This window comes from Cynocephalus volans, chromosome 8 (assembly GCF_027409185.1).
Source record: "Cynocephalus volans isolate mCynVol1 chromosome 8, mCynVol1.pri, whole genome shotgun sequence".
NCBI classification, from domain to species: Eukaryota; Metazoa; Chordata; class Mammalia; order Dermoptera; family Cynocephalidae; genus Cynocephalus; species Cynocephalus volans.
The window spans coordinates 119,462,530-119,486,197 of record NC_084467.1 but is presented as its reverse complement, the minus strand read 5'-3'; the positions used below and the strand labels follow the sequence as shown (position 1 = coordinate 119,486,197).

At 36.7% G+C, this 23,668-nt stretch overlaps 1 protein-coding gene across 2 annotated transcripts in view; it reads right to left on the bottom strand.

Annotated features, from left to right (window-relative positions):
- The window catches only part of ATF6 (activating transcription factor 6), a 192,650-nt gene that overhangs the window by 109,165 nt on the left and 59,817 nt on the right, over positions 1–23,668 (bottom strand). For both annotated transcript variants that reach the window (XM_063104250.1, XM_063104252.1), the window contains exons 10-12: positions 6,089–6,220; positions 2,320–2,433; positions 1,100–1,199 (exon numbers count right to left, since the gene is read on the bottom strand). In XM_063104250.1, coding sequence (XP_062960320.1) covers positions 1,100–1,199; positions 2,320–2,433; positions 6,089–6,220 — 346 coding nt within the window. The remainder of the gene's footprint in view (positions 1–1,099; positions 1,200–2,319; positions 2,434–6,088; positions 6,221–23,668) is intronic.

Sequence of the window (23,668 nt, the reverse complement as noted above, 5' to 3'; positions counted from 1 at the left end):
TGATCCCTGAAACATTTTGCATAACCTTCCACGCTCTCTCTTCCCCAACACCCAAAGCTATAAGCAAAGGACTTCAAATTGGTGGGGCTACACAGCACCTTAGTCACTGCTTGGAGGAAAGCCATCCTAGAGAGCTATGTCAGACTTTGTGTGAGTGAGAAATTTTTATTCAATTAAGCTATGAGATTTGTAGGCTTTTATAACAACTAACACTATTTACTTTAACATCTTCTTAAAGTGGAACTTCTTCAGAGAAGCCTTCTCTGGCCACGCAATCTAAAATAGCCACTCATTCCTCCTACCCTTTTTTATTTTCCTTTAGAGAACTTATCTCTAATTTTTACTGTATTTGTACATTTATTTACTTGTTTATTGTTTAGCTCTCACTAGAATGTAAGTGCCATGAAAGTAGGGACTTTATCATACTCATGATTGTATTCCCAGGGTCTAGAACAGTCCCTGTCTCATTATCACTATCATAGGTAATGTTTGTTGGGAATTTACAGTGTGCCAGTTGCTAGTCTAAGTGCTTCAGAAGTAGTAACAAATACTTGATGAATGATGGAATGACTATAAATGGTGCTTTGTGGTAAACAACATCAAGACAGAAGCCCTACTAAATAGGTACTAAGTAAGAGCTGTCATTAAACTACAGTGGTACATGTCTAAATTCAGAAATGCCCCCGATGTATGTGCCTGTACTTCCAAACTGCCCCAGGTTTCAACACCCTCATTTTGAAAAGCTTTAAGAAGAGATGAGATAAACAGTATTATTTACTATACTATTTGTGCCAAAAACATTTGATATAGATATCCATGCACAGAAACTCCTGGCTCGAAAGCAAATTTGAAGGAGAGAGCAGGAAATACCTCCATGCCTCAGCAGGAAATACTAGTGCTATGAAACCTAAACTAGTGCTATAAAACCTGGGAGGAGGGCTTCAGTGGCAATAACAGCTGCATCAGAAGCTGTATCAGAAGCAAGTGGGAAGCATCTAAAGCTCAAGCTTCCCAAATCTTTATGGAAGACAGCAACCCAGTTGGGGTAAGCCTTCCCACAAATATGCCAACCATTGTTCAAAGACAAGCAGAAACAAACCTGAAGAATGCCAGTTTTCTGTTGATTATTCGTCATTTTTCTCGACTTGGTCCTTTCCACTTCGTGTCTATGAACCCACCCTCGAAGTTCATGATTTAACCTATAAAATAGCTTAATTAATTAAACATATTTCATATAAATGAATGACTCACCTCTTGGTTGGAAATTAATTTAATCATTCTATAGGTTCTATAGAGTATTCACTCTAAGTGCCTGATAACCCAATATTGCTTTTTGATTTAAAAAGCTAAGACACTTAATATTTTTAATAAGACATGCATTTTATATGGTAGCCTCCTCAATCATGAGTTCCAAATTCAGAGAAAACCATATCTGCCAAATATAAATATGGCATGCAAAGGTTTTTCCACAAAAAAAGTATTTCCTGTTTCTGCTCTTGGACTATGTACACACAAACATCTGAGACACTGGAGAGAACTTAACAAGTCATAGGACTACTAAAAACAAATAGATGCATTAAAGCCTTTGAAAATCAGGCTGCCCCAGTGGTGGAAAAATCAAATTTTTCAACACTGGCTATAAAAATTGACTAGTTCAAATGCAATTTCCCCTTATTTTGCTTATTGTTTTTTTTGGCAGCTGGCCTGTATGGGGATCCAAACCCTTGACCTTGGTGTTACCAGCACTACGATCTAACCAATGGTATTTTGCTTACCTTTTAGAGCAGTTGTGAAGACACTAGACTATGCTTACTTAACTGTAGTTGATCACTTCTTATCACAAAAAACCAAAAACTGAGGCAGTTTTGAGGTTCAAGAACAGGGTCCAAAATCAAAGTAAAAATTTAAGGGAAAAGTTGATAAGGAAGGGCACAATAATGGGAAAATATCCCCAAAATCACATAACCTCAAATTATTATCTTCCTTATTTAAAAAAGGTACCTTGCACCTTTTGCTATGACTGTTATCATCTACAAACATAACACCTGCCTTGAATTTTTTTTATTAATTCCATTCTTTAATTTTCAAATAAGACATATTTAAGTATGCAACCATCACATGAAATAGACCTGTCACCATCTCTATTAGGTTGGTGGGGAAAACAGACTACTGATACACCTATGGTTATACAACAAACAATTCAGAGACTCTCTCAGCCACTTAGTTAATCTGAACAAATACTTTTCTAACTTCCAAACACTTTTCTAACTAAACATGGGAACACACTCAGATATTTCTGCAACAATCTACAACACTCACCTGAGAGTTTCTGTTGTATTAATCAGGGGTTGACAAGGTGGTGGAGGAATATAAAGTAGTGGTTCATCAGTTAGCACCATTAGGGCTTTGTCATTTGAAACTGAATGATCATATCTGAAACATACATGCACAAAATTTTTTTCCTTGCATCTTAAATTCTTAAGAAAGAGTTTGCTATAAGAAAATCATTGCTAATATTAACTTTTCATGGAAATAAAAATATAGCAAATAGAACATACTGCAAGATAGAAGTAAATGTAATAGAAAAGGAGGGAAATATAGACCATATAGCACAAATGTCATTTTCTGATTTTCTACAGAGATGCCATGGTAATTCACATTTATCTAGCCACCATTTATTGAGCAATTAACATGTACCAGAAATAAGGGATGCAATGATAAAACATGGTTCACGTCTTCAATGAGCTCAATGCATACACAGTACTGCTTGAACAGAGGAGGTGACACAGTAATGGAGGAAAGACCAACTGTTTGATAGGAAAGACAGTACACGTGACCAGGACTAAAGTTTTATGGTCATTCACAATTCTGAGATAACAAAACTGAATAGTCTCCCTAAAACTGTGTGGTAGGGGTAGGGTGAGACATAAAAAATTTGGCAGGAAGAAAGTGAAAGAGTGGAAAGGCTGAATCATGGAGGACTCTGAATCACTTATACAACACCAGGGTGACATTAATCAGTTACTCTATTAGCTTCAAAAAATATACTTCCCTAACCGTCACACTGATCTATATTATGTGAATTCAAAACCAGGGTGTGATGTTGGGAATAAAACCTGGACTGAAAATCAGAATTTGAGCTGGGGACACTATTGCTATTTATTCTCTTCAGTCTGCTATTTTAATCTCTCTCACTAAGAAATCTTACTCATAGATCTGTCCTGAATTTCTTTATATAGGATGTTCTGGACTTAGAAAACTAGATATGCTAAAGTCCCCAAAGAAAAAAATGTAAATACATAAAATTGAACATGGTGAGATTCACACTTTTTATTTATTCATTCAACAAATATTTGCTGAATACTAATTGTGTGCCAGTTACTGTGCCAGGTGCTGGGAATCCAACAGAGAACAAGAAAAACTAAGATTCTATCGTGAAAGACCTTAATGGGGAATATCGGCCAATACAAGAAAACGAACACATATAATAAATCCAAACTTGATAAGTATTATGAAAGAAACAAACACATAGCTGAAATAGAAAAGCAATGGCAGTACCTACTTTAGATAAAATGGTCTGCGAAGGAGAAGGTATTTATGTCAAAGCCTAGACAATAAGAAGCCAAACTATAAAAACTGGGGTAGAATTCTTGGTAAAGGCAGACTCAAGGAACTTAAAGAAGACCAATAGCTGAAGAGTTGTGAAGAAGTTGGGGGCTGAGGGGTGGGCATTAAGATAAGGTTGGAAAGACAGAAACCACATCATAATAAGGAATTATTAAATGTAATGAGAAGTCACAAAAGTGTCTGAAGTAGAGAAGTGATATATTTCAATTTACATTTATACTTTGTCATCAAAAATGGATTCAATGGAGGCAAGAGGGGAGCTGGGAGACCAGTTAGGAGAGAGCTATAGCAATCCAGGAAAGAACTGACAATAGCATGAACTAGGTATGTTGCAGCAGAGAAGAAAAGAACTGGACCAACTCAAGACAATTTTTGGAAAGAATATCAACAGCACTTACTAAAAGAGAGGAATCAGGGTTTCTATCTTAAGCAACAGAAATGAGAAAGACTGGTAGAAAACTAGTTGGAGATAAACCAGAGAGAGGAACTGAGTTCCACTGTGCACATGTTAAGTTTAAAAGGTTAAAATAGAGATGTCAAGGAGACTCAGAAGAGAAGTCTGGACTGGAAACATAATTTAAGAGTTATCAGGATGTATAGCTATGGATTGTGTGCTAAATTACGGATGTCATCTAGGCAGAAAGAAAACAAAAAAGTTCACAGTTCTAAATCTCGAGATTTGGATAGAGGAGGAGCCCACAAAGGAGACTGTGAAGCAGCAGTGAGGGGGAAAAAAAAGAAAACTAAAAACCGTAGCAACACAAAAGGAAAGTCTTTCAAGGAAGGAGTGATCCACACAGCCAAATGCTGAGGAAAGGTCAAGTAAGAAGACCAAGACAGAAGTTTCCACTGAATTTGGCAACACCGAAATCATTGGCCCCCTTGACAAAAATAATTTTGGCAGAGTGGAAAACTAACTTGAAGGTAAAAGTTAGAAACTTGCCACACACAAGAGAAAAGAGGCAACAGCCAAGTACATATAGAGCATTCTTCCTTGCAACCTGCACAGGGAACACTCTTGATGACCTCTCTTCTGGCTGTTAGGGTTAAGTAAGGTTAAGTTGTTCGTAATAAAACAGAGATGTTAGTATGCAGGTAATGACTGCACACACAAAAGAGATCAGCCTAAAATTAAGTTTGAAGCGAGAAGAAAAAAAAATCTATCTTGTGTTTGGTAAATAAACACTTTTCTGAATGCCTATGAGAGAAGGCTGCTTGACATACTAAAAAAAATCAAGAACAAAGACCTGTCACATATATAACTATTTTAAAAATGATGCCTGCCTACTTACAAAAATACAAATGTTGTTGTCTCTCAGAAAAGTCAAAAACTGCTTTTGAAAATATATTTCTGATTTATAGTTTTCTTTCCATGTGATAAACTCTAGTAATGATTTCTGCATATCTGTGCTGACTGGCTTTGTTCTATTAGCCAAAAATATTCCTTGGAAAAGAAAAAAGAAATGTCTAACAGGAGAAATACCAAGAAAGGGACTGGGTGGAGTTAAAGGAGAAAGGAAAGGGAGAATCTAAGCCAACACATCCAATCTGGAGACAATTAGACCCAAGCTAACCCAGAAATGGTTAGAATTCTAGGCTGCTTGCAAACCATTCTATATCAATTTTTAAAATTTCAGCAAATATATCACTAAAGTAAAGGACAATACCAGGGAGTTAGAATTAATGAGAATTCATGAAATAAAGACAGGTTCTGGCTGATGCCTTACACCTACGATGACCATCCTTTCCCGTTTATCCAAGATAGTCCAGATTCATGCCTGATGTCCTGACATCATGATTACCAGCACAACCTTTCCTTCTTAAAAGTGCCCCAGTTGGGTTGACAAATTATATGGTCATGTTATTTATATAACACACACTTCTACTGTGCCCTTCTTCTAGTTAATAATACAGAAATTGTATTTTCATACAATTATAAGTCTTTTGCTATTGACAAGCAATATGGAAATTTACCAAGTCAGTATTAAATTGTAGCAATGGAGGGATTCAGCAAAGATAAAAAAAAATAAGTATAAATGATTTTAACTAATGACTGCAAACAGGTTCAACCACATCTTTTCACCATACCATATCCATCCATAGATGATACAGTAACAAATAATAGATACATTATACTTACAAACATGATAGATAAAATAACTGTATTAAAGACATTATTACAATACAATGTGTATATATTGTGTTTCAATCTGTATATTAATGCACACAAACTGAGATTTTAAGATCACATCTCTATAAGAATTCCAAAAGTGGAAAAGTTGTCAAAGTAAATTTATTCTTAGAATTGATCTTAAAAGAAAACTTATTAGTGGCCTCAGTAATTTGTTTTCTCTAGCAGTTAAAACTGTATATGAAAAATTTAGATGTAAAATTATACTGGATAATTGCTCTATTTCTGTTTCATTATATCAATTAGACTGACAGATACATGCTATCTAACCTGTAACTGTTTTTCTGGATGATGCCATCTGATGTGTCTTGCACCTCTTTAGCAGAAAATTCTAGAAGATGCCTCCTTTGATTTGCAGGGCTCACGCTAGGGTTCATTCTCCTGGAATCCTGTTCCAGCATGCTGAAAATAAAAAGTGTGAAGCAGTAGTTGAAATAAAAATACATCACACATATGCATGCTACATGCAGTTGTGAAGCAAACCATAATTCTATTGTAGATCCACGCACAGAGCAAAAATGCTGGGCACAGAAGCAAGTCAAAACAATGTATTGATGTGTTCAAATTCCTAGTCTGGCATCCTGTACATATCAAAAACAAAGTAACTTTTATAAGTATAAAAGCACCTTATTTATAAACTCTTTAAACAAAAGCAGTGTTCTATACACGTAAAAAAACCCTATAACTACATCATATAGGTATATAAAGTAGAAATAAATACAACACATATATAAACAAATTTTAAACTCAGATAACTGAAATAAGAATTCCTCCCATATGCTGCAAACTGATCTTTTCATTGAGGAAATACTTCAAATGAAATAGGATTCTTCTCTTTCTCAATGGCCAAATTTATTAGCCTTTCACAGTTCCAGAAGTCAGGCTATCAAATAAACTAACAAAAACAAATATTTTTAAAATACTTCTATTTTTATTTATATGTAAAAATTTCCATTTACTGCTTTCTACCCACCTTCCCTAATACCATTCTTCAATATATATCCTCTTGATAGGCATAAGTATTTGGGAAAACAACAACAAATATGTATGGACACACATATATATGTATCTGTATAAATATACACACACATATATATCTGTACATACATTTATGTGTGTGTGTATATATATATAGAGCAAATACTCTAATAGTTATTTAACATTTTTAACTCATTAATCATGTGCTTAGGAACCTGGCTTATCAATAAGATTTTGTGTGTGTGTTTTACTTTATGATGCCATGCACATAATTTACACTAGTCATAACGTTCTCGAAATATAGCACAAAGAGAATCTCTCTAGGGAAGCACAGGAGAGTCTATTTAGAGGGATGAAGTGGGGAAAAAAAAGTAAGGCTGATAAAAAGGGCAGTTAAGGGCCCTGTGGTTCAAAAAGAAAAGGAGGTCTCTGGGATAAAGTAGTTTGCCTCCAAATCTGGGGAAAGCAGTGTTGGGGAAAACAGGAAGCAGATTTATCTGTCTAGAATCTTTATCTGATCTCTTATTATATTTCCCATTCTCCTCAATTCTTTACCCCTAGAAATCATTGCAACCCATTGACGGTTCTCATAGAACATGCTGTGGCACTTTGGCATACTTTTCTCTTCAAAGGTGTATGGCCAAATTATGGCCATTGCATAAAACGTAATTTTGCTATAACCACGGCTACATTTTTTAAGACTGAATGCTTACCTGAGTGGTCACATGACAGTATAAACCTTGCTGCAAAGAGGCCTAGTGGAATGTCTAACTAAACTTAGGAAAAGTTATCTTGGTGAGTGTTTAAGGAAACATGAGAGAAGCAGTAAATAATAATTTTGGAGAGAAGCCAAATGAAGTGTGATACTATGGAATTTTATTTTTTCTTTTTGAAACTTACTTTTTAAAAAAAATTTTTACTTTTTGGGCCGGCCCCATGGCTCACTCGGGAGAGTGCGGTACTGATAACACCAAGGCCATGGGTTCAGATCCTATATAGGGATGGCCAGTACGCTCGCTGGCTGAGCATGGTACAGACAACACACCAAGCCAAGGGTTAAGATCCCCTTACCAGTCATCTTTTAAAAAATAAATAAAACAAATAAAATTAAATTAAATTTAAAAGGTTTTTACTTTTTAATTCTTTCAAATGTGGGTCCAAAATTCTACTTATAAAAGTACGCAATAAACAAAATCAAAGTTAAGAACTTTTTCCTAAGTTTATAGAATCTCAATTAATCCAACCCCTACCATACCCTCCATTGTATTGGGGAAATATCCATATACTAACAACATTCCTGTTTGGTGGAAGTACCCCAATCTCTCCAATGTCTAGGAGGAGCTCTATAACCCTACTTATTAGAAGAGTTACCTCTCGTGTTAACAAGAAATGCGCTTCCTTATAATTTCTACCTTTTGGTAATAGTTCTGAACTCTGTGGCTATCCAGAAATCTAAACAAGACTTCTTCCAATGTCTAAGACATCTAATATTCCCCTCACCCCAGGCTTTCTTCTTCAAGGCTACAGTTTCTTGGTTCTTTCACATGTTCCTCCTTACAGCACAGTCTTAGGTCCCCTCAGCATATTTGGTCACTCTCCTATCAATATGTTTCTCACAGGTGGTGTCTAGAATTGGCCACAGTATTTCTCAGGTGGTATCAACCATTATAGAGTAAAGCAGGATAATTCCTTCCCTTGTTCTAGATACTATTCTTCTACTGATGCAGTCTAATATCATGCAGGCTTTTTCAGCAGTTACATCACACTATTTACACTAAGCCTGGTTTAATTAAAACCCCAAGTCTTTTTTCACAAATTGATTTTGGTTTCGTTTATTTTATTTTAACATTTACTTGTACATATTTGTGGGGTACAGCACGTGACTTAAATACATGCACACACTGCAAAATGATTCGCTTAGGGTAGATAGCATAGTTTTATACCTGTTAGTTCACCACGTCTTCTCCCCCTGACTCCCCTTCCCTCCCCCAGCCTTTGGTAACCCTTGTTCTACTCTACTTCTATAAGAACCACTGTTTTTTTTTTTTTTTTTTAGATTCCACATATCGGTAAGATCATGTGGTATTTGTCTTTCCATGCCTGACTTACTTCACTTAACATGATGGTTTCCAGTTCCATCCATGTTGCTACAAATGATAGGATATTGTTTCTTTTTATAGCTGATTAGTATTCCACTGTATATACATACCACAGTTTTTTTTATCCCTTCATCCGCTGATAGGCGTTTAGGTTCACTCCATCTCTTGGCTATCATAAACTGATTTTGAACCATTACCTTCCCTTCCCTTTCTCTCCCACCTCCAATTCTAAATTTATGTAATTGAGCTTTGGATCCAGCTGAATAATTTACATCAATTCCTTTTAAAATATTATTTTGTCTACTAATCAACTAAGAACTTTTAGATCCTAATTAGCAAAAGAAATTCTTCCAAGCAAGGATCAGCATGCCATCAATATCCTCAACCAAGTTGTTACTGAAATAAGGAGTTCCTTCCAAGTTTGTAAAAATGTAGTTAACCACTTATGAATTAATTGCAGTATCACCTAGCTCAAAATTTCCCCTCTTGACCATAAAGACATCAAAAGACTGTTAAATGCAAATACAGTATATTAAAACAGTAGCTTCCACTTTTAAGCACCTACTATGTACTAAGGAATAAAGGCTCAAAGGAAATGGAGGCTCAAAGAGTTTAAACAATTTGCCTATGGTCGTGTTCTAAGTAACATGAATGCTCTAAATAATGAAATCAGAATTTGGATTCAGGATTGGAACTCTATCACTTCACCATGTTGACCACATTTCCAAGAATGACTGATTAATTAATTCATTTTATGCAACAATCATGTACTAAATACCTATTATGTTCCAGGAACCATATTTGGTGCTAAAGACTCAAAGACAAAAGAAAGATAAAAAAATCAAATTACAGTATGTGGGAGGTAGGAGGTGATGATATAAATAAAAGAGTGATTAGTGCCATAATAGGGGTTAATAAAGAATGCTATGGACTAATATAGCATTGATCTCTAAAGAAAGATCATAAGGTAATCTTAAATCACAAGCAATAAATAAGTGAAAAAGGAGGATGGGAGTAAGGGAAGTCATTTCATGCTGATACAATAGTATATGAAAAAGCACATGGGCAAAAGAGAATACGTTTTGTTTAAAAAAACTACAGGTAAGGCAGGAGAGGGTGTGTGGGTGGACATTTGCATGTGTAAGTACACAGTGGGAAGGGGTTCATGTCAGAGAGGGAGAGCAAAGAGGAGACATTGTGACAATGCAGGGCTAGATTATGGATGGCCTTGCCTGCCACACTATAAGTCTAGTAATTTATTCAATAAAAGAAATAAAACCGGTATGTTTTGGTCTTCTTTTAATTCTGGCTCCCCATTATCATATCCCTTTCTATATCAGAATCATCCCTATGATTAATGTTAAATTCCCTGGTTTAATGGGAGAAATCTACCTTCTTTCTTTTAAAAACTGGTATCCCATTTATCTCCTATTCATCTAGACTGCTTGGTTATTACCAATGCTAGAAAAATAGATTGTAGAACAGTTCTTCTGCTTTCTTGTTTCCTGGCTTGAGATCTTAAGCCCTTAGGGAGGCTCTCTTGATAATTCTCGTGATTTTAACTTCCAAGTCAAAGTGGCTGCTCTGGCTTCTAGGAATAAATATCTTAACACACTTTATTAGCTCCTCTACATCAGAATGTACCTTCCTCTAGCACAGTAGCTCTCAAAGTGTGGTACCTGACCTAGCAGCATTAACATCACCTAATAACTGGTTAGAAATGCAAATTCTCAGGCCCCAGTCCAGAACTACTCCACCAGAAACTCTGGGGGTGCTTGTGTGGATGCTTGTCTAACAATCTGGGTTTTAACAAGCCATCCAAGTGACTATGCCAACATTTGAAACCACTGTTGTAAACTCATCCTGTTTTTCACAACATCTTTCCTACCTCAATTCCCTAAAAGGTACAAGTTTTCACAATCCATGCAACAGAAGTAGATAGCTTGGAGGGAAAGACTGGGGGAGTTAGACTGGCAGGACTCCGAAGGGTAAAACCAAAAGTGGCTAATTAATACTTTAAAATTTTTAAAGAGCCCTCTGCTGCTCATTGTTTTTCCAGTGATTTTACCACCACTATGGAAACTGGCATTTCAACTAACAACTTATGGTTATCACAAGCAAATGCCTTGAGTTTAACCATCACTTTAGTATATTCCATTCCACACCAAACTGTGCTATAATCACTTAGAAGCTACAATTGCTGGAAATCAGTTTTGGTATTGATTGGTTTGGCTCATTAGTGGTCACTATTTTCCCACTGTCCACGATGGTAATGATTACCACACTGTAATGACAATACCCATTAACCATAGCTACTTTAGTTAACTTTTATGTTTTTTAACCAAAGAGCTCAGATCTTATTGGATGGACTTCACAAAAATTATCTTCGCAACACTAACATTGTACAGAGTCAACAAAGTATTTTGAACAAGGGCATCAGTAATAGGGCAAAAATTAGGATTCGAATAGTCTATTAGTCTCAATTTTATTATCTACTCATTAGCCCAGAATGTATTTTGAAAAGGTAATATATTAAGAAACTTTATTAAGAATCTTTACATTTTTTAAACTTGTTTGGTTTTTCGTTGTTATTGTTATTTGGCCTCCATTCCCTTAGATTTTTTAAGTCTTAAGATGAATTTCTCTTAAGCTATAGTATAGACAAGCTCACTATCCTACTCAGCTCAATTGAACTCTATGAAATAACCTACAGAAACTAATTTTAACCATCTGAATAACTGAAGATTTACATTTCCCTTATTTTTATAAATATTTGAAAGACATGTAAGAACTTCATTTCACTGCCAGAATTCATGTACAATTGTCACATCACAAATATTAAGAGAGGAATTTGACAGTCCTTGTAATGGCCAAATATACAAAAGAGTATAAGAAAATTATCGTTGATATGAACTTTTAGATTCTTGGCATAAGTGTTTGTGCATGATTTAAGTGTTCCTTTTGTTAATTTTGAAAAATTAAATTTCCAAAAACAAAAAGAAATGACTCAGTCACAGTAAGGGTTAGTGTAATGATTGTGCATTCAGTGACTGCTTCTTGTCTAACCAAACTCTTTTCATAATTAGCTTAAATCAAGTTCTATTCAGTATTTTAAATAAACTAATAAATATTAAGCAAATAGAAGACCCTATCTCTCTATGTTCAGAAAAATGCTACTCCACAAGAGTAACAATAACTTTAAGCCATAAAATAATCATTACACCAATGTGCCTGAAAGCATGGATAAATAAAACACAAATGATTTCAATTTCCCCAAAAGTCTGGAAGAAATATTATAAAAATTGTTACTTTACTTTTTCATTTATGAAATTCTAAAAGCCAACAACTGTTTTAGATTATTTTTAAAGCCACTTAATCCTTAAAATGTGATTTCAGATACCCAAGTAGCCGAACAAAAAATGGCACATATCCAAGTCTATTCTACCCTTTGCAAACCTGTTTCATTATGGTACAAGTAGGTCAATTTTAAATTCAAGCCATCTCAGCAGGTAAGAATCATGTGGTTTCTTATCCCTGAAAGAAACCATATGCTGCTGTTCTGTGGTTCTAAGAACCACACAAGAAAAACTGAAATTAAGTTGAAACAAGCAAAGAGATGTTTAAGTTTTAATTTGGAATATTGGAAAGAGCACAAAATTTGGAGACAGGAGACTTGGGTTCAAGATGTGACTCTGAGACTCCCTGCTTGAGTAGCCCTGGAAAAGTTGTTTAATTTCTCTAAGCCTCCAATTCCTCACATGTAAAATACAAAAAATAATAAACATTTCACAAGGTTTTTCTTTTCTTTCTTTCTTTTTTTTTTTTTGGTGACCAGTAAGTGGGGGATCGCAACCCTTGGCTTGGTGTTGCCCACACCATGCTCAGCCAGTGAGCACACCGGCCATCCCTATATAGGATCCGAAACTGCGGCCTCAGCGCTCCCAGCGCCGCAGTGAGCCACGGGGTCGGCCCTCACAAGGTTTTTCTGAAATTCCAGTCAGATTATAGATGTGAACATGCTGTATAAAGCCCAAAGATGACATAGAGCAGTTAGTGACACAGCCTGTCTTCCTGCCTGCCAGGTTCAGGCTATTTGTGGCATAGCAATTGGAATGATATTTAAAAACCTAGGTCAGATTATGTCACTTCTCTGCTCAAATTCTTCAGATGGCTTCCCATTTTTATCATGGTAAAAACCCAAATCTTTAAAATGACCCAGGCCTTATTTCATTTGACTCCTACCTCCATTTGACCTCTCTGACATCATCTCCTATTACTCTCCCCCTCTGACTATGCTCACTTTAGCCCTGCCACACTGACCTCCTTGCTTTTACTTGAGCATGCAAGGCACACTTCCACCCTAGGAGCCTTGCAATGGCTGTTCCCTCTGCCAGGAATGCTCTTCCACAGATATCCATATGGCTAACCCTCTCATCTCCTTTTAGCGTTGGCTCAAACATTTGCTTCACAACGATCACTATTTAAAACCATAGCCCCAACAACCACCCTCACGCTTATAAAACCATTTAGACTACTATACTTTATCCTTTTGTTCAAAGAATTTACAACTTTATCATTTTACTTATTATGTATATTGTTTCTCTCCTCACTACAATGCAAACTAAGGAGTGCAGGGATTTCTGTTGTGTTGTAGGACACTGCCTGGCTCACAAGAAGCATTCTTTTTTTTAAAAAAAAAACCAAACAAATAAATTAACTTTATGTACCACTCTGCCTCTTAACAAGAGAAAAATCCAGATCTTTATTTTAGGAATGGCACGTGGTGAACTCATTATTATCCATCTCTAAATCCAGAAACAGGACATGATGTTAATTTTCATTGCAACCCAGGCTAAAGGAGGTAAAGACAGGAAGTTCTCAAGGGAGTTCTCCAAATTTTAAAAAGGTTTTCTTCTCTCTGTTTATTGAATTGTTCACAGGTGATTTTTACAGGCTAGTAGTACCTAGGGGTAATTTACTAGAAACAGAAATGTGGCTGAATGGAGAAAAATCTTCAAGTAAAGATAAAAGAACTCTGTAAAAAGCAATTCTCAGAGACAGGGATTACCATACCTTGGGAGTAAACATGCACTTTACTGTAGTAGTTTGCCAAGTGAGCCAACATGAACAAGAAAACCTGAGATTCATTCATTCAATAAACAATTATAAAGCAAGAACTATTCTAATAGGTGATGCTCATTCTTGGAATCCAGCCGCTAGTACAGTAAGGAAGTCTAAGCAGCTGTGAAGAGACTCAAGTAAAGAAAAACGAAGAACCCGGGCCCAGAGCTGGCTTGAGTCCCAGCTGAAGGCCAAGCACCAATTCGCTGGCAATGTGAGTGAGCCATTCATTCATTCATTTATTTATTTTTATTGAATCATAGTTCATTATACATATTTTTGGAATTCAATGTTGACATATGTTGATCAAATCAATATTACTAGTATATATATTGTTACAAATTATACTTTTTTATGCCCCTTGTCCAATCTCTCCCTATCTCTCTCTCCCTCCCGCCTCCCACCACTGATAACCCTAGATTTCTTCTCTCCTTCTGAAAGATAATGGATACTCTGTTGATTTGTTGCCTAGATGATCTGTCCAATGCTGAGAGGTGTGTTCAGGTCCCCAATATTATCATAGAGCAGATGCTTCTTCTGTCACTCTAGAATGGACTTTGTGGAGAGAGAGATCCTCTTCTTCTCTTTGGTCTTTGCTGGTGGCTCTCCTTGTGTCAATGCACTCCAGTGGCTGGAGGACCATCTGCGTGGTGGTTGTGATGTTTAGCCACTTTCATGGCAGCCATGGTTACTGTGCTGGCTGTGGTGGGCCATCCACATGGAGGTGATGTTTCTGGCATGCTCCTTGGTGCTGGCAGTGTGCCTGGTTGTGAACAGGGGCTCTGGTCCCCAGCTCCTCTGGTGGCATGCCCAGGCTGGAACTAATTTTTTGTCCTTTGCTTACTTCTAAAATGGGGGTACTTCCTGTAGGAACCAGTACTTGAGCTGTGTGGTTGAGCTAAATTACTGCTTTGCTGCTGTTTACCTAGGGAAGGCTTTTGGTGAAGTTCAGGGTTTAATGGTTGACCTTATAGGTACTTCTGGCTCTCCAGAGACCTGGTGCACCTGGGTTGTGTAGAAACTCTGATCTGGGTCTGAGTCTTTTCATCAAACTGCACCCCATGCAATTCTGTATTCCTGACCAGTCTCCTCTGAGTGGTCCTGTGCTGATTGGGGGGCAGATTGGCTGACCGTGCTGTGTCCCAGTGTCCCCCCAGTGGGCCTGTCTCCACCACCACCCATGCGCCAAACACTTCCCACGGGACAGACACTGCACTGGTCCCTTGAGATGATTCACCGGCCTCTGAATGGCTCCTTTTTTCAGTTTTTCTGGCTACTTGCTCCTGTGTGGGTCCACAGGAACCCCATTAGTGGTCTTGCTGTCCTGGGGGCCACCAAGGCCCTCTTCTCCCCTGCTGCCTCCAAGCAACCCCATCTGAAGGGCACAGTGGCTTCTGCCAGCTCCTGCTCCATGCGCTCAGCAGCTCCAGCCTTAAAGCGGCCGTGGCCTGAAATGCTCCAAGCAGTTTTTTCTTTCTCTCATGGTGGCTTCTCCTGCCTTCATGAATTCCGTAGGTCTCTCCTCCTCTTCCCCTGAGCTCCAGTGGCCCCAGCTTGGCTGTTGTTACATTTTTATACTTGTAAATTTGTTGATTTGTGGGAGAGAGTGATGCTGGGGACCATCTATTCTGCCATCTTGACTGGAACTCTGAGTGAGTGAGCCATTTTGAAAGTGGATCCTCCAACCCAAGTTACTCCATGGAGGCGAAGAAAAACTATCTTTACCAAGCACTGTACAATTTTACAAGTTTTTTTTAGCAAAGAAATGTGTTCTTGTTTTAAACCTTTAGGTTTTAGGGTGGTTTGTTACCCAGCAATAAATATCTGATACACTACACTTACTAGATTGCTGATATCAATGAGTCAATGATTAATATAAAATTTGTGTGTGAACAATTCTGGATATCTCTCGCTTGAGAAGCGTACTCTCTGATCACTCCAAATGTCAAAAAACATGGCTGTAAATTTGAGTGCAATCTTTCTTTTCTGCTATACTTACATCAATCCAACCAATTCATAAAATAAATACTTCCTCTTTCACAGCCAATCTTGAGTTTTAGAGGAATGGGCAGAGTTACTGATGTTGGGGTACAGAAAGCTGTTACCCCAAAATATGATGCTTTGACATGCTGAAATAAAGAAGCAGCCTCAAGATCTCTCTGACCCCTCCCCTAACACACACACATTCCTGTCTCTCAATTCTCTGTCACTCTCCAAAGCACAGTGTGAAGCTGTTCCCTTGTCTGCCTAAAGTCCAGACCTGCCAAAGGAAGAAGTCAATTACCTCTGGTCCTTTCCCTGAGTTTTATTAACTTAACTCATATCACAGGAAGAAAAACTGAAGTCTGTCAACACACCTGGACTAACTTTTGTCACACTGTCTTATATTTTGGTCATATTTGGTATTTTGAAGAGACTCATTTATCAATCATTGTCTGCTCTGCAGGCCAAATAGACTTTGTCCCAGGACACTGTATGTTCTCCAGGACCATTGTGTCCCCCTAAGAATCACTGACTCCTACACCCCCAACTCCCCTTTCCTTATGGAGATGGATATATAAGCTCTGTACCCCAAGGGAAAATTGGGACATTACTCTCTTGTGATTCACCCATGCTTTGCCCTCTTTCAGCACGTTAAGTAATAAAATTTGTTATGACTTTTCTTCATATACATCTAAATTTGTCAGTGAATTTTATTGATGAACCTTTAGGGATGAAGAGGAAGTTCTCCCTTGGCCCCTACACTGGATAGAGTCCTAACTCTTCGATCTGTAAATCCCAACTTCTTTTTCTCTGCTTGAGTAGTTGATCTATTAGTGATTAAGACAAGGCTCCAGAGGCAGACTGTGAATCGTAGCTCTGCCACGTATTAGCTGTGTCTTCAATTTCCTCATCTGTAAAATGGGGATAATAATATCTACCTTACGGCAATGGGAGGGATAAATAAATTCATATGGAGTGCTTAGACTAGTACATGGTGCATATTCTGTTTGATAAATAACAGCTTAATACAACAGAAAAAACCAACCACCTTTACCAACCAAGCACCAATGGTATCAACATACAGCAAACCTAGATTATTTTACAACTAACAACATTCACCTTTTTATTCATTTTCTTTTCTTCCAACTGTCTTATTTCTCCATTTATCTCTTATTTTCTAACTTACAAAAAGAAGGGGCGGGGGAAATGAAAGCAAGTAATGCTGTCTTATTGAGAATTCTGGTAAAAGGGCTGAAACACAAAACTAATTAGGTATGCAGATTATCTGTACATTCCCTAATTCTAGCTCCTCAGAGGTCATGGATTGTGACAAATTGGGTGTGGAAATAACATACTAATGCCAGTTTATGTTCAGAATACACAGACACTAAAAAGTCTAAATGCTCAGCATATACCCATAGTTCATGCTGACACTAGCCATAACTTAATTAGTAACAATCTGTAAAATTACCCTTAAAATATAAGTTTAAAATACTTACTGAAATGACAAAACAGCTCAAATCTGGAGACAAAAAAGGCATAAATCATAAACTTCCTAGGAGCCTTATTGATATATAATAGTACATACTTTCATACATTCAAAAGTTTCAAAAGTTATCCTATTATACCTTCGTATTAGACTAGACCTTCACTTATTGCAAAGTTTAGCTATTTATCCCTTTATTACTTATGTTTTACAGAGCTTACACAGAATAATTACACCTGGATGTACTAAGTACTGAAAATGGTGGTTAAGAAAACTATTTCAGACAAAGCATCCACTGGTCCTTGTTTTATGTTGGCTAAGATGTATGGTCTGAAGAAACTATCAAAATACTTAAACTCTGACAAAAGTTTTCTCATCTGGCCTGGTTTCTCACCGACCCCCTCTTACAAGATAGAAAGCAGCAGGAATTACCATATTATCTCCTTTTGTCTTTTGAAGTGACATACAGTGACTTACTCCAGGTAAGGAAAGAAGTTAGCAAGAGATGTAGGTTTCTGATTTTATCTGCCTTTTCCTTCACTATTACAAATTTAGTCTGGGATAAACAAGTAGGTAAGTGATACATGATAAAACCACTGAGATACTCCTTATAAGCCTCCCTACATACAACTCACATGAAAGCCAAAACTAGAGAAAATCATCAACAGAATTTCCCATGCCCTCAAAACCTAGCTCTGCACTTGACAGAGTCTTAACCCATTTTTTAAAACAAAGAATATACAGAGTCTTCAAGAAAAGAGAACCAATTACTTTGCTCAGACATTTTTTTGATAAACATGAATAAATTAGACCATTTGGGGAAAAAACTGCCCTTGGCTCTGCTACCCCTCTGCAATCCCAGATTCAATAACACCTGGTACTTAGATGTATTTCTTCCGTTTATGTGTCACTTTGATAAATGTGGAAAGTACTTTTAGCCAAGAACTTGAATTATATTTCATTTAAAAATCTGGCTGAACAAAACCATGTATACTTGGTGGTTTGAATTCTGACACTTAAGTTATACAGTAAATTTTATCCTACAGCCAACAGTGATATCACACAGTAAAATGCACTCAACAATTGCATAGAAAAAAAATTGGAACCAGATTTGGGGACGAGCTCATCTCAGAATAAGAAGCTAGAATTCTTCCTGTAAAAGAATGAAAAGCTGACAAACTTAGAGAACGCTGGAACAGAGATTTTATTTCTAACCAGTTCCAGATGACTCAAACTCAAAGACATATGCTCTGTGGTCAATTTTTCCTCAAAGCAGTCTCATAAGAAAACCACAGAGTAGCTGGCCTTTGGTAGTATGATTTTACCCTTCCAATGTCTCAAAGTATAAAGATTCCACATCTAGTGAGGGCACAGCACCTAACCCAGAACAAACAAGAAAAAAGCACTGTCAATTTCAAACACTTGTTAACTTTTTTTAAGACCTAGCATATTTAAATGTCCTCAGGATGTTGGTTTATTATTTATAGAAAATGAGAATGACTATAGCAACCTTGAAAATAGAAAGCAGAAAACATAACAAAGGAATCAATAAACTGAAGTCCTATGTGCCAGAAAGGAGTTCCCCTTCTTGCAGATTATGCTGTGGCACCTATTCTGTACAAAACAGAAGTCCACAAATTTCCTTAAGTATATACAACAAACCCTAAAATATAGAGGTGTCTGTCTAGAGATTTAATAAACCTTCCCTTATATTTATATACATTACCCTGTGAGAGCTCCAGCGGCACAAAAACTAGTACATATATATATATATATATACACACACACACATACATTATCTTCTAATTTAATGGGTAAGTGCTTTTACAATTTCCAGGAGCTAATGCATAGAAAGAAAGAAAAACTAAACCATGCTCAGTAGTTTTTATCCTTAAACATATTTCAAAATCACGAGGGGAAAATGTTTCGTTTAAAACAATGCCTTGGGTAAGGCTGTGAGATTTCACAGGTCTTGGGTAAGGCTCAATTAGCAAATCTTTTTAAGATTCATAGTGATTATGACTTACTTTGAGAACCACTAAATAAGAGAACCACTAATTCTGTTAGATTGAGAGAATTTAACAAAAAGTCAACCAAACTGTAAGTGGGCAAGGAAAATTTGCAAAACATCACACGAACTTTTCTGATAAAAACTGATATCCCTTTCCTGACTCAACAGCCAACAAAGCTCAGAACATAACAAAGGTGACAGTAAACAACGGATTTGATTGCAAGTAGTGTTAAGACTGATGTATCTTCAGGTAGCTCTTAGTCACCCTATTCTATAAAGAAAGATGTGTTTTAGCACAATTGTTCCTGGTTAAACTTTATGTTGCTAACAGAACCTATTGGAAATTCTTTTCTTTCCATCAAAATTAATCTATTTTCCCACTCTTCCCTTATTTCCCCCTTTTCTCCCTCCACCAAGAAATATTTTTACAAGAATCTAAAATGAATAGTGCTTATTTCCCCCACCCAACCCTATTTCCTGGACTACGTGCTAGTATGACAATGATATCTGTACAAGTTTGGGATTACATCAGTTCTTGGGGGATGAGGGGGAATTGAACTTGACTAACATCAAATGGTCTTGAGATACAAACTTAAAACAAAAACAAAAAAAGTATACAGAAAACAGCACAGAGTAGCAATGAAAACCAAGCCTCTGGTGTGAACCATCAAGTCTGATCTTTGAATACATCTTTAAGGAAGGTGGAACCCAAGGAATTCTAATGATTAAGCCCCTCCCTCCAAAAATAATTTCTTCCTAAATCACATAAAATTTAAATTTGATAACCATTTATACTGTGTCCTAATTTCAACATCTATTAGAAGGTTTATTGTACTAAGAATGATTAAAAGAAACTGCTTATAATGCACAAAGTAGTAATGAGAAAGAGAACAGCTACGAAAATTAAGGTGTCTTCATGCAGCCAGCCCAGCGGTGACCACCGAGCCACCACAGGAAGTGCCCCAGGCCCTCCTAGCCCATGGTGGTGTGGGGCCGAGGGCCTCAGCCATGCCTCCCCAACACGTGCTGCCAGCCCAGCAATGACCACCAAGCTTCAGCAAGAAGGGCCCCGGATTCCCAACCTGGGATGGTGGGAGGTGAGAGCTTTTGCTACACCTCCCTGACATCTGCATCCAGCCCAGCAATGACCAAACCGCCGCTGGAAGCGCCCTGGTCTCCCCTGTGGGAATGAGGGGGGTGCCACAGGCCTCAATCCCACTCCTCTTCCTTCCTCCTTCTTCCATCCCATTTCCTTCCCCTTTCATCTCTCCCCCTCCCTCCTAACTGCTCCACAACAACATCCTAGAATGTAAAAAATGTTAATAAAATTACATTAAAAAAATAAATAAATAAAAAGGTAAATAAAAAAAGAAAAGAAAAAGAAAATTAAGGTGTCTTAGAAAATGTACAACCAGGAAAAAAAAATTTAATCAGTCAGAAAAGGCCCAGTATGTATGTGAAAAGACCTTTTATTGCCTTTAAAAATTTTTTTAGGCAACAAAATGGCTCAGGGGTGGGGGGGGACTTCTTTTCAATCTCTGTATTATGCCTTGGTTAGAGTCATACATCACTTCCCTTAGGATGTCTGTCTCTCCTCTCTTTATATATCTTTAATTTTACTTTCCTCTGTGAAGTGTTTCCTCATAACTACCTCCATTTATCTCCCACTTCTCAGCACAACACTCACAACATATACCACATTATTTAGTACTTATCATAATATTACCTTGCCTTAGTCACTGTTACAGCCTTTTCCCTTTGTAGGGAACAAAATGTCCTATATGGCCTGGCCACGGCCTGCTTTTTCAGCACTTACCATACATTCTATGTCCATTCACATTCAATTACCCATACCTTCACTAGTCACCCAACCAACATCCAGCAAGTATTTATTAAGTAGCCCCAGTATGACAGGCATAGTCTAAAAGTCGGGGGAGTTCTAACCATCCCTGACTGCCTCTTAATGCAGGTAAAAGCCATCCTCTTTCACCCCTCTGTACATTTGCTCACAGTATTCCCTGCACCTGGAATGCTCTTCTCTACTTGTCAGACTGACAAACCCTTCTTGGCAATTCAGTGCAACATTTTTTGAGTGTCTACCATGTGCTATATACATTACTCTAGACACTAATGATAGAAAAAAAGGAATAAGACAGAACTTCTATTCTTAAAAAAAAAAGTCTATAGTAGCAAAGACAGATATACCATAACTAACTAATAAAATGTGATAAGTTCTATGAAAAGTAAATGGATAATTTGAGAGCACCAAGAAGAAATACTCAGCCCAGCCTATGGGAGAGTTAAACTTGCTCATGCCACTTTTGAATTTGATAGCAACAATTCCCTTCCTTCTTACAACAGCTCTGCCACATATGTATGCATTCATAGCATATAGTTTTCTAGTTATACTGTAAATATTCTTCTGCAATTTGCTTTTTCCAGACAATAATACGGTATATCCTATAATGTCTGATAAACAGCATTTTTAGTATCACTCTAACAATTTCATTATGATTTCTTCTTTGATCTGTGGGTTATTAAGAATTGTGCTTCTTAATCGTTAGTAGTTGAGGAGTTCTCAGTGATCATCTTTTTGTTATTGATTTCTACCTTAATTACACTGATAACAAATGTATGCTCCACGTTAGTCTTTGAAATTTGTTGAGACTTCCTTTATGATCTAGTACAAGATTAATTTTTTAACACTTCCATGTAAAGCTGAAAAACTTTATGTGTTGATAGATGCGGGGTTTATATATGGTCATTAGATGAAACTTAATAATGATATTTAAATTTTCTATATCTTTGCAGATTTTCTTGTCTATGTGGTCTACCAATTACCGAGAAAGGAACACTAGAACTTACCACTTTGGCAATGGAATATCAGTTTCTCCCCATAGTTCTGTCAACTACTGTTTCTAAGCTATATTTGTCAGGTACATACTAACTTAGAATATGTCTTCCTGGTGAACTAAACTTGTTAATAAATACATAGTGAGTATGTCTAATAATGCTATTTCTCCATAAAGTATATTTGTCCATATTAATAGAGCAATTCCAGCTTTCTTTTGGCTACTATTTGCTTTTCCCATCCTTTGACTTTCAACTTTTCTGTAGATGTATGTTTTTAGGTGTTTCTCTTATAAATAGCATAAAGTTGAATTTTGCTTTCTTTCCTCCTCCAGTCTGACAATCTTTGCCTTCTAAATTGCATAGTTCAGTCCATTTCCACTTATTATGATTTCTGATAATGTTCCAGATTAATTTCTCCTATCATAGTCTATATTTTCATAATCTAGTAGTTTCTCTTTTTATATTTTCGTTTGGATTGAGTCTGCCCATCCCATTCCATGTTTTTTTTTTTTTTCTGCTAGATTTTGAAATAAAATACTTTAATTACATTTTGTTAATGGTTATCCAAAAACTTCAAAATGTCAATTTAACAAGTCTAAATATAATCAATATCTTTACCTGTCTCCCAAAAAAGAATAAAACTTTGAGTGCTTTAACTTTAATCATGCCACTTCCAATTTCTCACTTATTGCCGTCCAGAAATTACCTCTGTCTTGATTTGTTTTAACTTTACAAACTAGGCATTGTTAATATTTTATATTATTAACTTTTTTTAAAGCCTCACCACATTTATTATTTTTCTTGTTACTGGCTACTCATTTCTGCATCTCAAACCTTTTCAGGTCATCTTCCTTTTCCCTGAAATACATTCTTCAGAAATCTTTTTAGTGAGGGTCTGCTAATAGTAAATTTTTTCAAATTTTATTTGTATTCAGATATCCTTATATGACTCTTGAAAGATAGTATTATTAAGCAGACTCCTACATTGAGTTCTTTATCTCAAAATGTTGTGGATATCTTTCCACTGATTTATGACATACTGACACTGTTGAGAAGACAGCTGCCAGTCTAATAGGTATTATTTTGCAGGTAATTGCTATGGTTTAAATGTCTGTCCCCTCCAAAACTCATGTTGAAACTTAATGCCTATTGTAATAGTATTAAAAGGATAACAAATCTGACTATGGTATTTGAAAGGCGGGACCTTTAAGAGGTAATTAATAAATGAATTAATCTATTCACAGATTAATGGATTACCATGGGAGTAGAACCAGATGCTTTATAAGAAGAGGAAGAGAGACCTGAGCTTGTATGTTAGT